We start from the raw sequence: 17,341 nt of genomic DNA, 5'->3' as shown, positions 1-17,341 counted from the left end.
AATCAATGGTAATACTAAGAAATGTGATTTTTTTTTTTTTTTGGATATTGTATTATAAGGATGTCTCAAGATTTGAAAGATCTCCCTAACTCAGTGAACCAATATTTTCCCAATGACCAATGCACACTGTTAAAAACCCAGGCCTGGCTAATATCTATTTATAGCTCATGAGAGACCTGTGGATTTTAATGTAACAGTGTGAAAAGCTCATTGATATGATTTCAGATTCCGTGTTACAACTAACCTTTAAGAAACTACTTATTTGCTGAGTTTTGATTTTCTGTATGTTATCAAAGACAGAATATCCAAAATTACCTGTAAAGGCTATTAAGATTCTCTTTCCAGCTGTATATCTTTGTGAAGCCAGATTTTTTTTCATATATTTTGGCCTAAATGACATATTACAACAAACTGAATTCAGAAGCAGTTTTGAGCATCCAGCCTTCTTCTATTTAGCCAAGGCCAGATATTTGTTAAAAAAAAAATCCCATTCTTTTCATTAAGTGGTTTTGTTTTTATTTAAATGGTTAACTTAGAAAATATAGCTGTTTTCATTAAGAGTACATTATTTATATTAATGTGTAATAGGTTTATTTTTTTTTCATGAATTAATAATTTTAAAACTTTTAATTTTTTTTTCTTTTGCCTCTGCCGCATGGCATATGGGATCTTAGTTCCCCAAACATGGATCCAACCTATGGCCCCTGCAGTGGAAGGCTTTTAAGAGTATAAAGTGATGCTAATTAACAAGGACCTCCTGTATAGCACAGGAAGATATATTTAATATCTTATATTAATAATAACCTATAATGGGAAAGAATCTAAAAAAGAATATATATACATACACACACATATATATAACTGAATCAGTTTGTGTATACCTGAAGCTAACACAACATTGTAAATTAACTCTATTTCAGTTTTTTTTTAATGATTTTTAAAACAGCAGTGCTGAGACCAAAATGTTTGACAGCCACTAATGTATATGTGCTAAGGGTGTCCTCTGAACTCTTGGTGTGGTGTTGGAGGTGGTTGTCTTCTTTTTGGTAAAACCGGTGTCAATACCTGGCTAAGACAACACACAGCAGTTCTAGTTCTGTCTTCTTCCTCACACCTGCCAAAACATGCTCTGTTTTCTCTTCATCAAGGTCACATGAACCATTGCCTGATCAAATGGGGTCATATCATATTCCCACAGAGCCCAGAAATAGCGATATGGGATGAGAGACAAAGAAATTCATCAGACTTGAATGAAAGCAGTCCATTTCTATTTCTTCACATGGAACTTCAGGACCTTTTAGGATTAATGAGTAATTTCACAAGTCTTAGATCTCAGAGAGGGAGGAACTCCACTAGCGATCTCAGTTAATAGATCCAAGTTTCTGACTCAAGACAGCAGTGGGGCCTGAGGAGACATCCAGCGACGAGCTGGGGAGACCAGCGGGGTACACACACTCCATGTTGTAACTACTGGGATCCTTGAAGGCAATGGTCCCCAACTTTTTTTGACACAGGGAGCAGTTTCCTGGAAGACAGTTTTCTCCAAAGACCAAGACAGTGAGGGGTAGAGGATGGTTTCAGGCTGACTCAAGCACATTACATTTATTGTGTGTTTAATTTCCATTAATACTATCATTGCATCAGCTCCACCTCAGATCCTTGGATCCCGGAGGTTGGGGACCCCTGCCTGAAAGGGCCAAGTGCAGTGCCTCCCAGCAGTCCGCTGTAGGGTGTAGGCATAGTGAGTGCCCTCCAGTCTGCTCTTGGCCTATACCCATTCTTGCTTGGGAATCCCGGGTTTAGGGTGCAGATTTGATCTTCAGCCTTCATCCACTGATAAGTTTCTGCAGGGTCCTCCTTTATTATTTTTTTAATATTTATTTATTTGGCTGTGCCGGGTTTTAGTTGTGGCATGCAATCTCTTAGTTGCTGCTTGTGGAATCTAGTTCCCGGACCAGGGATCGAACCCAGGCCCCCTGAATTGGGAGCACAGAATCTTAGCCACTGGATCACCAGGGAAGTCCCCAGGGTCCCCCTTTAAGCAAACAATCAAATAGAAGAAACTGTTCCAGTGTGGCGGCCACACAAGCTCTAAAAAGCCTCCAGACCGGATTTAGAGAGCAAACCTCTGCCTATTGGGTGCCATTCAGGGAAAACAGCAGCCCCTGGTCGTCGAGCTCAGGGTTTTCTCCCCAGGACCTGCCCTGCACGAGGGTTTAGGAAGGCAGAGCTCCTCAGCCCCGGCTGCCCATTAGGGCCACCCAGACCTAACTGCAGACTGACGGGCGGGTGTGCGGGTGGGAGCTGCTTCTGTTGGTTTATTTTAGAGATTCTTCAGGTGACTGCAGCCACTGTATCAAGCGTCGGCTCCCACACAGCAGCACTGAGACTCAGAAGCAGCTTGTAGGATGACACCCGCCCCCCAAACAGCACATCCCCAGTAGGATGAAGGGCAGCCAGGCTCGGAAGCCTGCCGAGCTGAGCAGCAGCGGGGAGCAGGGTACCGTGTTGACAACCAGCTCCGGGTTGTCACAGCAACTCGCCCAGCACAGCTCCTTCCTCCCCTTGGCGGCTTCCAGAGCCTGGAGGCTCCGCTGTTCTCTCTGATGATCTTCCTGTCCTTGGTAACCTGGCCTGCTGCGCTCTTTTTCTTTTTCTCCCAATTATTCCATCTCCTTATCGGTACATTTCCTGGTGCGCAGTCAGACTTCACCTGCATGGAACTCCTCACCCAATTCAACGCCCCCCCAAATACACCTGAAAATAGGAGAGAGTGAAAGGGCCTTGAATGCCAGAACAGCTGTTACAAGGGCTGCGCACTAAGTCTGCAAGGAAGACACCAAGGCCCTTGTTCTTGTCTTAGATCTTGTCTGTCTGTTTGTTTTGCACCTTTAAAACAAAGTTAAGACTTCTAAGGCCTGCTGTAAATTAGAAGTAGGAAGAGAGACTATTCTTGGCACTGAAAGATCAAGAAGTGACTGTAGATCCCTGAATAGCAAAGAAAGGGGCAGAAAAGTATGGGAAATAGATATAAGGACTCAGAATGTAGGACAGTGTGGGCACACCCCAATAGGTCCTAAAGCCATCATGCCTTTAGAACAATGACCCAGATCACCAAGAAAATGTCCAGTTATATTCAATTTAAGGAGGCGGCGTGATGTGTGTTGTGTTTTTTAACTTCAAGCATCCCAAATGATGAAGGGTTTCAGTGATTTCAATTGGTTAAAGGTTTTTAACCCTTTAAGTGCTTTAAAGGGTAAACTCTCAGCTGTCCGAAACTTTTTTATGAGTACTCTAGGTAATTAAGATCCACCCTATTTGTTGTTTTTGTTCATTTATGCCCCTATTCCTAAAACATTAAAGACAAAAGATGTAAGGCATTTGGTGTTTACATATACTTTCTAGTACCTGGCTCTGGTTCTTAGCAATACTTGCTGCTAGTCCCACAAGATTTCTGCCCACGCGGTACGTATGAGGCTTGTCGTATTCCTTTACTCATTCATCTGACTGTGAAAGGGTCACAGTTGCCCCCTCCCCTCGACTAGCAGCCCTGCATCACTTCACCTTAGGTAGCTAGAACATAAACCATTCCACGCCACCCCCTCCGTCATTCTGTGCTCCATAAACAGAACGCTTGGCATGTAGTGGGCACATAATAAACATCTGTCGGATGAATGAATGAGCAAATGAGCCAGTCATCCACAGAATTATCTACATCGACTGTTTGCATGAAGCTATATATTTGATAAATATATAGCCCATTATGAGAGCAGCATTCAAAGGACACCAGTAGATCCTGCCACCACGAAGAAGATAAATGACTGATACATTGTTGTGTGAAAAAACTAGGATACATAAGTATACAGGTTGCAATCATAAGTTGTTTTTTTAATTATTATTATTATTTATTTGGCTGTGCTGGATCTTAATTCCAGCACACAGCATCTTTAGTTGCAGCATGTGAGATCTAGTTCCTTGACCAGGGATTGAACCTGGGCCCCCTACATTTGGAACACAGAGTCTTAGCCACTGGACCACCAGAGAAGTCCCTGTGATCATAAGTATAAAAAAAAAAGGTTATGGGAAAAATAACTAGGAGAACATCAGCTAACATATAACATGATTATCCAGTTACTCGTTCACTTAATTCAGCATTTTATGTATGATACTCATCTAAGCCTTGAAGTTAACCAAACTCACAACTATATCACCAGTGATAAACTACCTGCAACTTACAATTGAAAAGTTAAGAATTGCAGGGACTTCCCTGGCAGTCCAGTGGTTAGGACTCCAAGCTTCCACTGCTGGGGGCCTGGGTTCAATCTCTGGTCTGGGAACTAAGATCCCACAAGCCCCGAGGTACAGCCAAAATTGCAAGAATTGCAGCAGCTATAAACCATGACCAACTCAAGAACACTAATTATGCAATGATAGACTGGGTAAAGCATCCTTCCAAAAAACAGGAGGGGCCTCAACTCTCTGCTCAGGCGCTACAGGAGGAACGCTGCCAAGCCTATCGGCCAGATTTCATGATGGTTGATGTGAGGAACCCTGGCTGTGAGTCTGCAGTGAAACAAGGCAACGTGCTGATTTTAGTCCGGGAACACCCAGTGGTGTTGGCCCTTTCCGTCAGCAACCCTTGGCTCTGCATCCTCAGCTCACGGCCATCAAGAGACCCCCTGTAGTTCAGTCGTAACCCTGGGACCATACCCTGAATCATGGCTTCAGAAGACATTTTTCCAGTATACCTAAATGGATTTATTAGCTTGGGCAGTGCCCAGACCTCAAGTGTGTGAGGAGTACCCACCTACTAACTGCCGTGCAACTGTGTATGCTGACAGCAACCCTGTCTGTTGCCAGGGATCATTTGTATTTATCCTCTTAATAATGTGACTGACAATACTCTGCTGGTGATGGAATTATAATAGATCATCAAGGTGTAAAATGGCATTTCTGGGCACAGTTGGGCACCCTCAGTCCCTTATATCATCTAAGAAAAATGCAAGAGAAAGTTCCTAGCAATATTTAATAAGCAGTAAAGGAAACCTCATCATAGGACCTAGTTTGTATTGCCTCAATATAAAATTAATATCTCCCGTGTTAAATTTGTATTTACAAAGAGGCTTCTTTTGATAATTAGGGATGCTGTTGCTGTCTTTGTAGACATCCTTAGTATGCATGGTTTTTTTTTCCTCTCTGGGCTGGGTGTTATGCCAGATCAACTTCCAGAACAAATCTGGGCACCAGCCATGAGTAACCCTCTATTTCTCTTTCTCCCCATCCAGGTTACCCCTTGGCTTTATTTTATCGGCGTTACCTTTTCTACAAGGACAGCTACCTCATCCACCTTTTCCACACCTTTACGGGCCTCTCAATCGCTTATTATAACTTTGGTGAGTGAACTGAGTTAGCACCACAACTATAGGGAGCCTGAGAAGGAACAGACCTGAACAAAACATCCTGGAGGGAATCTGATGGAGAGTGAAGTTGTGATGCTCTGGGAGCAAAGAGAGGGTTTTATGGGCAGGAACACAGCTTAGCTTCTCCTTTCATGTACATTTCTCTCCCAAATAAAAGCATTTTGAGAATGGTTACCCTTACCAGAGGGACTTCCCTGGTGGCTCAGTGGTAACGAACTCGCCTGCCAGTTCAGGGGATGAGGGTTCCATCCCTGGTTCGGGAAGATCCCCTGGAGAAGGAAATGGCAACCCACTGCAGTATTCTTGCCTGGGAAGTCCCATGGACAGAGCCTGGTGGGCTACACTCCATAGGGTCGGTCGCAAAAGAGTTGGACACAACTTAGTGACTAAAACAACAAAACAACCTTTACCAGATGCCATCCACAGAGAGGCACCAGTTTGTCTCTGCTGGGGCTGGAACTGGCCGACAGACCCAAGCAGTACCCCCAGGAGCATCCCTTAGGCCCAACATCCAGAAATACAGGAGCTCCCTGGCAGTCCTGTGTTTTTATACAGTTAATTTCCTTCCCTTCCTCCAAATCAGGAGGCTCCTTAAAAAGAAGAAAGATCCAGATACCAAAGTTTTTTTTTTTCTTCTGTATATATCCTCCTTGTGTTCAGAAGTGTCAGGAAGGGTGGGAAGGTAAGGGCAGTAGGGGGAAAACAGGCAACAACGTGCTGTCTGCTCCACACCCAGGAACCCAGTTCTACCACTCCCTGCTCTGCATCTTGCTGCAGTTCCTCATCCTCCGGCTGATGGGCCGAACTGTCACCGCTGTGCTCACCACCTTCTGCGTCCAGATGGTAAACGTGTCTCTCCCAGGGCAGCTCGGGTCACAGCTGGCCGGGCTGGGGGCAGGGGGAGGACGAGGGTTGGGGTGGAGAAGAAGCCGTGGACTGGGAGATCCACAGCGACCCTCAGCAGCGAGGCTCTGGGTCAGTGTCCAGAGGCCCCGGGAACGTCCCCTGCAGGCTGCCTGCCTCACCGAGGGGTGGCCACTGGCCCTCTGCCCTGGACCCCGCCATCAGGGTTCTTGAGCCTCCTGGGATTAGTGCAGCCATCCGTCCACGAGGGGAGTCCCTCAAAGTCAAGGCGGGAGACCCACTTGGAATGAGCTGCAGGATGTGAGCATCTACATTGTCAGTTTGGGGAAGTCCCCAGCGGTCCCATGGTTGGGGCTCTGAGCTCTCACTGCCGAGGGCCCAGGGGCCCAGGCTCAATCCCTGGTCACGGAGCTGGGATCCCACAGGCCATGCGGTGAGGCCAAAAAAACAAAATTTTTTTTTAACTTTTTAATCCTTTAAATGCTCAGTTTAGCCCTCATTTTGCTGAGAAACCTTGAGGATGTCCGTTTCCCTTTACAGGTTCACTTTCTAGAGCAAGAGAAAGGAAAAAGTGAAAGAATACCTTGGATTTCAGAGCAGGGGGAGATGCACTGTAGTGATGGTGGAATAAATAAATACTCACCCCTCTCCTAGGGCTACCTTCTGGCCGGATATTACAGCACAGCCACCGGCACCTATGACATCAAGTGGACGATGCCACACTGTGTCCTGACCTTGAAGCTGATCGGTGAGTGGTGGGTCCCCTCTGACACCCACGCCCCTCCCATCCTCCTACCCACCCTCGGTCCACAGGCCGCATCGTGTGCCCCCTCCCTCCGCTCCACCCACACCTTCTCTCTCTGCTCAGGTCTGGCCATAGACTACTATGACGGAGGGAAGGATCAGGTAAGTACCCTCCCTCTGCAGAGAGGTGAAGGAGTTTAACCCAAAGGGAGGAGGATGGCTATTATCATCAGGGGTGGGGCCTCCCTCCCGCCCTCGGGCCGGGTGGTATGATCACCATTTCTGACTGCCCAGGTCCAGCTTTTGCTCACAGCCCAGTGATCCAGCCAGCAAGCCCTGGGAAGAGGGCTGCAGCTGGCCGTGGCTGAACTTCCCCCCGACACACCCACTTCCCCCTGAAGCACCGACTCCCCTCCATATTTTCATCCCCTCAAAGAGGTTCTGTTTGCAGAACCCAGTTCAGTGGGGCACCAGGGCGGGGAGCCCTCACACTGGCTCTTGGGGGTCCTGAACTCTTTGTTCTCTTCTTGGCACAGAAATCCTTGTCCTCCGAGCAGCAGATATACGCCATACGGGGTGTCCCCTCCCTGCTGGAAGTCGCCGGCTTCTCCTACTTCTACGGAGCCTTCCTGGTGGGGCCCCAGTTCTCCATGAACCACTACATGAAGCTGGTGCGGGGAGAGCTGACCGACGTCCCAGGGAGGATACCAAACAGGTAATCACCCCCTTCATCAAGACCTCCGTTCAGGCCTCTCACCTGACACAAAGGCGCTTCTGAAGTGACCTCCCAAAGGCCGGCCAGCTGCATTGTCTGCTGTGGCCCAGGCTCTTGCCCTGTGACCAGCGCTGCGTGCCTGCTCATGGCGGGGAGTGGGCACTTGTCAGTTTGGGTCACTTCCCACCATCCCTCCCGAACCTGTGGTACAAACATCAAAATACACTTTTATGCCATAGAATTTTGCCTGAAGCAGTCATGTCCCTGCCTTTAAAACCCATTTTCCCAGTTTAAAAAATGTTAATATATCAAAATCTATATATTTCACAGTCCCATGGACTATAGCCCGCCAGGCTCCTCGGTTCATGGGATTCTCCAGGCAAGAACACTGGAGTGGGGTGCATTTCCTTCTCCAGGGGATCTTCCCCACCCAGGGATCAAGCCTGGGTCTCCCACATTTCAGGCAGATTCTTTACCATCTGAGCCACCAAGAATCAGGAAACTGATCAAGTTACCAGGCAGATCCCTTTGCTGAGAACTTTGGCCAGCCTGTGTCTGAGCATCGATCCAGCCAGGAGAGAAGAGAGCAGATCCAAAGCTGAGCTCTGCATCGGGCTTTCAGTCCCCACGTAGCCTGCGTACACCGGGGAGACCCAGAGGTCCGCCGGACCTGAGGGGAAGCACCCAGACTCAGGACTTGCATGCTCCATTCCCCTGCCCAGCTGAGGCAGCGCACGCCCTCAAGAAGAGCAGAGGGAGGGGCCTCTGCCATCACCCGCCATGACCCCGCCTGTCCCTTTCCAGCACCATACCTGCTCTCCGGCGCCTGGCCCTGGGCCTGGTCTACCTAGTGGGCTACACCCTGCTCAGCCCCCACATCACCGAAGACTATCTCCTCAGCGACGACTACCACGTGAGTGCTTCGTCAGCAGCCGCGGCACAGCAGCACCAGACACTCGGTGGCCAGGCCGGGACCCCCGTAGATAGCTGAGAGGTGGGAGCACCACCTACAACTGCCTGTTGGTCTTGCTCTAGATCTGAGAGTTGGCGCCCATCAGCCAGCGCTGCACAACCTCGCGGGCACAGGGCCATGCCGGGTACGCATCGGCACCTCGACCTCCCCCTGCAGCTCAGCTTGGGTTCATTCTCTTTAACAGCCGGGCGACCTGGCCAAGCCCCTCCAGCCCTGGGCAGACGGGCACTAGGAGCCCAGGACCCGGGGAGAGTTGCTGGCTCGGCCCCATTTCCTTCACTGACGATGAATGTGGACGTAAAAGCCCCCAGCACCAGTGTCCCAAGTGCCCCCCACTTTAGGAGAGGAGGTGAGGCCCCGCTGTCTCGGGGCCTCTCCGAGGGGTTCCCCTTGGCCTATTGCAGAGTAGTCAGCCGCATATGTGAGGTAAGACGAGGAAGGGCTCCTGGTCTAGTGGCATTCCTAACCCACCCACGTTCTCTTCTCTCAAGAACGGCAGCTTCTGGTTCCGCTGCATGTACATGCTGCTCTGGGGCAAGTTCGTGCTGTACAAATATGTCACCTGTTGGCTGGTCACGGTGAGGAGAGGGGTGGGCTCACAGACCAGCTGGGGGGCAGAGGGGGCGGGCTCACAGGGGATGAACCTGTTGGGGGGTAGAGGGGCGGGATCACAGACCACCTGCCTGGAGTGGGAGCCGGGTGGCGGTGGGACACTCATGGCCTGGCTCCCTCAGGAAGGCGTGTGCATTCTGACGGGGCTGGGCTTCAGTGGCTTCGATGAGTATGGGACAGCCAAGTGGGATGCCTGTGCCAACATGAAGGTGTGGCTCTTTGAAACCAACCCCCGCTTCACGGGCACCATTGCTTCTTTCAACATCAACACCAACGCCTGGGTGGCCCGGTAAGCGCCCAGGGCAGGGATGTGTCACTTGACTTCTTCACCTTTCCCCACTGCAGGCGGACCCCTCCAGGCACTCTGACACCCCCAGCCATGCCCACTCTCGTCCCCAACTCAACACCCCCAAAACCATCCCTGTTATGTTTCAAAAACAGAAACAAGGTAGTTAGCGGCCTGGGTACAGGCTAGCCCACCCCTCTCCGCTGCAGCCTCGGCACCAGGCAGGCCACCCGTCATCGTCCACGGTACCAAGCGGGGCCCCAGCTGAGTCTTCATTCAGTCCGTTCTGTCTAAACCGTGACTCATCAGCTTGGCTGCCTTTCATTCTGAAGTGACCCGCGCACACTGCCTTCCCGCCCCAGTGTGGGCGCCAGGAGGCAGGATGGGTCTGAGGCTCATCCTCTCTCACCCTTCTCTCCAGCTACTTCTTCAAACGACTCAAGTTCCTGGGAAATAAGGTTCTGTCCCAGGGCCTCTCGCTGCTCTTCCTGGCGCTCTGGCACGGCCTGCATTCAGGGTACCTGGTCTGCTTTCAGATGGAGTTCCTCATTGTGATCGTGGAGCGACAGGTGAGCCCTCAGGACGGCGGGCAGAGGGGACCTGAGCAGAGGAGCAAGGCTGAGTGAGCCCATTCCTTCCTCCCCAGGCTGCCAGCTTGATTCAAGACAGCCCAGTCCTAAGCAGGTTGGCCTCCATCACCGTCCTGCAGCCCCTCTACTATCTGGTGCAGCAGACCATCCACTGGCTCTTCATGGGTTACTCGATGACCGCTTTCTGCCTCTTCACATGGGACAAGTGGATGAAGGTAGCCAGGGACCTACCCGCCAGAGGGGAAGGGACTGCTGAGAGGTCAGGCGGGCAGTGGGGAGGGGGACAGTTCCAGGCTATCATCTACCACGGAGGCTGCGTGTCCCCACAGGTGTACAAGTCCATTTATTTCCTTGGCCACGTCTTCTTCTTGAGTCTACTATTCATATTGCCTTACGTCCGTAAAGTGATGGTGCCGAGGAAAGAGAAGTTGAAGAAAATGGAGTAATCCCTGGTAAGTACACCTCCCTACAACTGAGCATAAACTACTAGGTCACAGAAGACAGCCGTGGACTGGGATGGGGCGGGGAACGGCTGGTCCTGGGAAAATGGTGTGAACCTCACCGGGCCTGGCTTCCAGAAACACAGTATGGGGCGCTGACTGCTCTGAGAGGTGCCCGGAGGGAGCTGGAAGGGCTGGGGCCCGGGGACCAGGAAGTGACGCCAACTGGCCTCCCGCTGCCTCCCCTCGCAGGTGGCCCACTGCAGGACTGGCACACCAACGACCCGCCTCCCTTCGCAGCACTCCTCTGCCCTGGAGCACAGAGAACCAGAAGCCAGGGTGTGGGAAGACGGGGCTCCCCAGCTGTGCCTCTGCCGCCGGCCACGTCTCCATTTGGGGCCAAAGGGGAAACTCTCATGGGAGGAGCAGAGGGGCCCAGGTCCCTCCTCTGGGCTCCCCCATGCACGTTGCCTTATCTCTTCCCCCTCTAGCAAGGAACTTGTGTTTTTCTTCTGCCAATTTACTATGATTGTATCCATGCCGCTGCCTCCGCCCCCCGCCATGGGGGGAAGGGAGGGGCAAGGCCCCGCCTGCCCCACTTTTCTACCTTGGACTGACTGTACCACATAAAATCACTTCAGTTTGTTTGGTTTTTCACGGCTGGCACCCCTGGCTACTTTCTTTCAAACACAGCCCTCCACGTGTGCCATGGCTGAAACAATCAGGGCTCCCTCGTTGAGGGCGCCAGACTGCAAATACCATAACCTCACGGGTCTTCCTGAGGTCTGAGGGGTTACACCAGGTCACACCATCAGATGCTGCCGAGTTTAGGAACTCTCAGAGGACAACCAGGTTTACAAGAACAACATTTATAAAATAAACAAATAGCAGGCGTACAGCCTGGACTTCTGCAGACCCCAGTCTGGGTGCAGGGAGGGTCTTCCAACAGTCGACTGAGGACAGGGGCAGGAAGCAACGTCCGCACTGTCTGTCGGGGGACCGGGCCCTGCTGTCAGACGACCCCCCACGCTTCTTCAAAGGCAGTGGTGACTTTTGCACAGGTGAGGGCGGCAGAGAGCGGGTAGTTGCTGATGGACACCATCTTCTCTGTGTACTCCACGTCCACCTGAGGAGACAGCATCTCTCAGCGGCTCGTTCGCTCCATCACAGGTTCAGCCCTTCTTTAGGGCAGAAAAACTGCCATCTCATAGCACTGTTTACCACCAGTGTGGGCAAAGGATGGTGAAGGCCTAGTTCCAACCATGAGGCACACCCCAGCGTTCCTCACAGGATGCGCCCGGGGCAGGAGGTGGAGCCCCTCAGCTTTTTTCTTACCCTCTACCTCCCAACTCCTAAGGATCATCAAAATGCTGAGTGCTCTCGGGACTCTGTGCTAAGCTTCAGCTCCGTGAAGAATCTGAGAGTTGAGCCCAGGCCTTACCTTGCCGTGAGCAAAGGCCCCCACCACGAAGACAATGGGGTCACTGCTGGGTGCCAGCTCTCGCACATCACTGACAACTGGGACGGAAAAAGAAGTGCCAATTTTCATACACCCAACTGGGAAGTGGTCTGACACTGGATTCTTAATCACCTAAAGAAAAATAAATAAATAAAAATCAGCCCCAGAAACATAGCCAGAACACCACCTCCAACCAGTAGGTAACAACACCTCACCTTCAAGAGCTTCTGGGGGCCATCAGCTGCTCGAACGCTGAGTTTGTGTAAAAGCTGAACTAGGACAGAAAAACAGAGTTCAGAGCTAGGTGGAGACCCGGCTTCTCATGCCCAGTGATTCAACCAGAAAACCCTTAGGTGAGCTGGGTTCCACGTGTCCCGTGCATCCACACAACTGAGATGCTCTCAACAAGTAGCTGCGAGCACCAGGCTGGTTGTGCAGTGACAGCACCCGCCCCCCCACCCCCTTCTCTGCAGCCAGGAACCCACAAGCATGGGAAGAAAGTGCAGACCGCTGGTGCTGAGATCAGTCACGTGACCCCTCCCCCACTTAAAAACGCCACACTTTATTCAACCCTTCATCTTCCTCCCTCCATCAGTTCTGCCAAGTTTCTCACCCATGAGGCCACAAAAGCGGTCAAAGGTTCTGGGAATTCGAGTCTGGGGGTTCACTTCAATCAGCACATTCTTCTGCGTGTGGATGTAAACCTGGAGCAAGCCCGCCCGGTTCAGAGGACTGTCCATCAGCATCAGTAAACTCTGAGGGAGGTGGGGTGGAGACCAGGGCACAGTCAGGATGGAAGAGAAGCCCCACAGCTGCCTTACCTTCCGTCCAGAGGCCCCAGGGCCTGAGCTCTGCCCCTGGAGTTACCTGGTGAGCTATGTCTGGCCTCACTTCCCCAGGGTCCCGGCCATTCTTCAACAACATGGACTTGTGCTTGTCACAGTTGAGTAGCTCATATGTCTTTCCCACCTGAGAAAAGGGAACAAGAGCTACATAAGCTGCTTTTCCCTGGGATGCCAGTTCTCAAAGAGGGGTCCCCAAACCAGCAGCATCTGAAAACCTAGTGAACAATCAGATTCTCAGGCCCACCCCAGATCTATACATCAGACACTTGGGGTGGGGCCCCCAAATCCTGCAGGGGATCCTCTGTGCCCACATCTTTCCGACCCCCACCCCCATCACTGATCTTGGAGGGAAGAGGGAGGAAGAGGGCAGCCTGTGATTCCACACACTCTAAACTGGATCTAATTTTAAAACCTATGGGTATCAAGCAAAGCCAGTGAGGGGTGATGGAACCAGGCAAAAGTTAGGTTAGTGAGCAAGGCTGACGGCTTGTTTACCACAAAATCATTACGTGCACACTGGGCAAAACATACATGGTCACTACCCTCAGTCTGCTTAAAACAAGCTTGCAAAATGTGAAGCGCTGCAAATCTGAACAGGAAGAAGTGTGAAAACTAATGAGGCCAGAGATAGTGTAACCAAGGAACATTCCCAGAAGTAAAAGAAAAGGGGATAGCTCCAGGTTTAAGGTGTATGAGCAATAGCTAAAACAAACAATTGCAAATTGGAGCCCTGAGGAGCATTAGGGTGGTCAGTAAAAAGTTTTAAGTACAAATACAGTTTTGAAAGGCTAAGTTTTTATGTATCAATACAACATTTGTATGTCTGGCAACATTTTGAGATATGACTCCAAAAAGTTTAGAGGAAGAGGCATGTAGACTTTGAAATTAACTGAGTAAGTGACATAAAAATGTCAGAGAACAAAACCAAAGGGCCAAGAATTAAGTCCATGGAACACTTTTGTATGTATGTGCGTGCTCAGTTGTGTCCAACTCTGTGGCCCAGTGGACTGTAACCCACCAGGCACCTCTGTCTATGGGACTTCCTAGGCAAGAATATTGGTGTGGGGTGCCATTTCCTATTCCAAGGACATTCTAAGTTATAGAAAAAAAACAACCTTTTGAATAGATGAATCTAGTTTTGACTCATTAGTAAGTTATAACCAAGGTTTTGTTCTTTTAATGGAATAGAACAAAAAACATCAGAGTAATTCAAATGCAGTCATGGTAGATAAAGGACTACAAAACTTTCCTTCATATAGCTGAGTGTACACACTGGCTCACCGTGTAATTTTTTTCTTTTTATTGTGGGCTGTGGTTAATAAGCTTGAAAACCACTAATTAGAATAATCAAAGAATGAATACCATGTGTATTCTGTAGTAGGTACTGGAGATACAAGAATTTTTAAAACCTTATTCTGTCCTTTTTATAGCCTTCTAGTGGCAAAGACAATCAACCACATGAATATTTAATTCAAATTGTGATAAACATGAAGGAAAACTAAATGGTTCACTAAAGGATTATGAGGACCTGATTTATACCAGGAATGAAATCATTTCTATGAGATAGAATAACATTTAATAACTGAAGAATGAGTAACAGACTCAATAATTGTCCAATGAATAAGCATTAAGTAGGAATTAATGAGGCAAAGAGCTGAGTAAAGGGTGCTTGCAGTTAAACAACATTTATCTGCAATGGCCTTAAGGTATAAGAGAACTTAGTGCTTTCAAAGAGCTTAGAGGAGGCCAGTGAGGCTGGAGTACAAAGAATAAATGGAGAGGGGACTTCCCTGGTGGTCCAGTGACTAAGACTCTACACTCCCAATGCAGGGGGCCCAGATTAGATCCCTGGTAGGGGGGGGACTAGATCCAGCATGCCACAATGAAGATCTCATGTGTCACAACTATGACCAAGCACAGCCAAATAAATATTTTTTTAAAAAAAGAAGAAATAGAGCAGGCTGATGAGTCTTGTTTTCTGGCAGAAGCAAGAGGTACCAGCACAAAGAAGACAAAAGCTAACAGTACAGAAAACTTCAACCTTCAGCTTCAACTTCAGCAATGGATTTATCACCCTTGGAGTATCATTAATGACAACTGGCCTAATTTACTCTGGAGTATGTTCTAGGAACTTTAATTTAGCCACAACCTTTTCAGCTTCTTAATAAGTAACCTGAATCAGTAACAACTAATTCCAAGTGACAAAAATTATTCTAAATCCTTTACACACATTAATTCCTTTAATCCTCCCAACAATCCAGTAAAACAGGTACAAATACCATCACCCCCACAGAACATACCAGGAAATGAAGTGGTTAAGTGAATCTGAGAACTAACCGGCTGGAGGGATGAATATATGAACCTATAATTAGGTTAGAAATATCAATTATAGAAGAAAATGAAAGGAAACCTGATTAGCTGGTCATTTAAAAGGTTTTCTAAACTGCAAGCTTAATAAAGTGCCACAGTGGCTGAGGAAAGGTGGAAAAGAATTGCACCTAGATTACTATGGAAATGTACTACTTTTAAAGCACATTCATTACAATCCCCCTGCAAGGTATTAACTGCGTTCTACAAACTGACTACAAACTTTTCTCAAGAATCAGATGCTTAAAACAAGTGTAAGAACCTGAGTTAAAATTCAGGTCTGACTTCTCAACTTGTGCTATTTCTTCTGGCTCTACTCAGTGAACAAGTTTAGCTCTAAAGGGCAAGAGAAACAATGTCAAAAGGAATGAGAACACTGCATAAAGTTTAAGACAGGGAACTGCCGGATTTATTTGGGAGAAGAGCCAAATGATAGGTAAAAATAAAGACGTGAATGTATTAATGATAACCTGATCCAGGCAGTGTTTTGAAATATATAGTAGTAATAAAGGAGACTGACAGACACGTTTCAGTGAATCAAAACACTAAGTCCTTACAAATAAAAGGGTGAGCCGACTGAGCTAAAGAGCCTCTTGATCAAAGTGAAAAAGGAGAGTGAAAAAGTTTACTTAAAGCTCAACATTCAGAAAACTAAGATCATGGCATCCGGTTCCATCACTTCATGGCAAACAGATGGGGAAACAGCGGCTGACTTTATTTTTCTGGGCTCCAAAATCACTGCAGATGGTGACTGCAGCCGTGAAATTAAAAGATGCTTGCTCCTTGGAAGGAAAGTTATGACCAACCTAGACAGCATATTAAAAAGTAGAGACATTACTTTGCCAACAAAAGTCCATCCAGTCAAGGCTATGGTTTTTCCCCTAGTCATGAATGGATGTGAGAGTTGGACTATAAAGAAAGCCGAGCGCAGAAAAATTGATGTTTTTGAACCTGGTATTGGAGAAGACTCTTGAGAGTCCCTTGGACTGCTAAGAGACCCAACCAGTGCATCCTAAAGAAGATCAGTCCTGGGTGTTCATTAGAGGGACTGATGTTGAAGCTGAAACTCCAATACTTTGGCCACCTGATACTGAGACCTGATTCATCTGAAAAGACCCTGATGCTGGGAAAGATTGAGGGCAGGAGGAGAAGGGGACGACAAAGGACGAGATGGTTGGATGGCACCACCGACACAATGGACATGGGTTTGGGTGGACTCCGGGAGTTGGTGATGGACAGGGAGGCCTGGCGTGCTGCGGTTCATGGGGTCGCAAAGAGTCGGACACGACTGAGCGACTGAACTGACTGACTGAGCTACAGTAACTACCTTTCCCCTTTGCCCAGTAAACTTGTCTTGGGATGAACCGAGGAACGACGCGAGGGACGAAACCTTTCCCCTAAGACGACTTTGGGGTTAGGGTTATCACAGAATCCTGGTAAATCAATCGAAGCAAGGATGTGAGCGGCACAGAGATTCAATAGCAAAGAAAACGAGTACTGCCAACCCAGGATGTTAAACGAAGAGGCAGTCGGATTAGGCCACTCCTTCTCCAAAAGCCTGTTCCACCCGTCTCTGCTTTCTCCATCCATCACCCCCTGAGCCCACAACCCTCACCACACCGGATCCCATTCTATCGATCCACTAGCTCTTCATCTCCTAGCCCGAGACTACCTTGACTGTCTCCAGACTGGCTCCTTCCAGCACCACAATGAGCCTACGGCCCCCGATCTTGCTTCCCGCCCCAAGTCGGGGCCGCTTGGGCGCCACAGCATCCCAGTCCTCTTCCTGCTCCGCAGCCCGGCGCTCACGAGGTTGGAATGCCCCACTGGGCGCAGCCATCTTGCATCCGGATCGGAAATTGTGTAACGCCTTTAAATTGGCCTCAAGCTCGCCCCAATCGCCAGCTTCCTTCCGTCTGCCCTTTCGAAAGTGGGCGCTCGGAAATGGCGACGGCTCCGGGTCTGGCGCTCGCGAAGCCTCTCTGGGAGGGCAGGGTTCCAGAAAGGGGCTGGACTTCCGGATGCG

General features: G+C 49.2%; 2 protein-coding genes across 3 annotated transcripts in view; one reads left to right on the top strand and one right to left on the bottom strand.

The window, feature by feature from the left end:
• Positions 1-11,301, top strand: part of LPCAT3 (lysophosphatidylcholine acyltransferase 3) — a 33,347-nt gene extending 22,046 nt beyond the window's left edge. The window contains exons 2-13 of the mRNA XM_043440261.1: positions 5,286-5,393; positions 6,157-6,263; positions 6,939-7,032; positions 7,153-7,190; positions 7,565-7,743; positions 8,548-8,656; positions 9,208-9,294; positions 9,451-9,617; positions 10,036-10,183; positions 10,261-10,419; positions 10,534-10,656; positions 10,897-11,301. Of these exons, the coding sequence (XP_043296196.1) occupies positions 5,286-5,393; positions 6,157-6,263; positions 6,939-7,032; positions 7,153-7,190; positions 7,565-7,743; positions 8,548-8,656; positions 9,208-9,294; positions 9,451-9,617; positions 10,036-10,183; positions 10,261-10,419; positions 10,534-10,650 (1,313 nt within the window). The 3' untranslated portion in view covers positions 10,651-10,656; positions 10,897-11,301. The remainder of the gene's footprint in view (positions 1-5,285; positions 5,394-6,156; positions 6,264-6,938; positions 7,033-7,152; positions 7,191-7,564; positions 7,744-8,547; positions 8,657-9,207; positions 9,295-9,450; positions 9,618-10,035; positions 10,184-10,260; positions 10,420-10,533; positions 10,657-10,896) is intronic.
• A 196-nt stretch (positions 11,302-11,497) lies between these two features.
• On the bottom strand, positions 11,498-17,313 carry EMG1 (EMG1 N1-specific pseudouridine methyltransferase). Of its 2 annotated transcripts, XM_043440263.1 has the most exons (6): positions 16,988-17,313; positions 12,971-13,072; positions 12,717-12,858; positions 12,319-12,377; positions 12,086-12,235; positions 11,498-11,770 (listed from the first exon to the last, which is right to left on the bottom strand). In XM_043440263.1, exons 1-6 carry the CDS (start codon positions 17,153-17,155, stop codon positions 11,657-11,659), a joined length of 735 nt encoding a protein of 244 aa, XP_043296198.1. In that variant the 5' UTR covers positions 17,156-17,313; the 3' UTR covers positions 11,498-11,656. The 2 variants fall into 2 exon arrangements, with proteins under 2 accessions (XP_043296198.1, XP_043296199.1); XM_043440264.1 differs by lacking the exon at positions 12,971-13,072 and having other exon boundaries at positions 16,988-17,300.
• Positions 17,314-17,341: the final 28 nt, after the last annotated feature.

Source organism: Cervus canadensis, chromosome 21 (assembly GCF_019320065.1).
Source record: "Cervus canadensis isolate Bull #8, Minnesota chromosome 21, ASM1932006v1, whole genome shotgun sequence".
In the NCBI taxonomy this organism is placed as follows: Eukaryota; Metazoa; Chordata; class Mammalia; order Artiodactyla; family Cervidae; genus Cervus; species Cervus canadensis.
This window is presented reverse-complemented; position numbering and strand designations above follow the sequence as displayed.

Coding starts and splice junctions, on each gene's coding strand:
- EMG1 (XM_043440263.1), bottom strand. CDS start 17,155: ATGGCTGCGCCCAGTGGGGCATTCCAACCTCGTGAGCGCCGGGCTGCG. Junction 12,859..12,970: donor GGCCAGACATAGCTCACCAG/GTAACTCCAGGG, acceptor CACCTCCCTCAG/AGTTTACTGATGCTGATGGA. Junction 12,378..12,716: donor CCGCTTTTGTGGCCTCATGG/GTGAGAAACTTG, acceptor TTTCTGTCCTAG/TTCAGCTTTTACACAAACTC.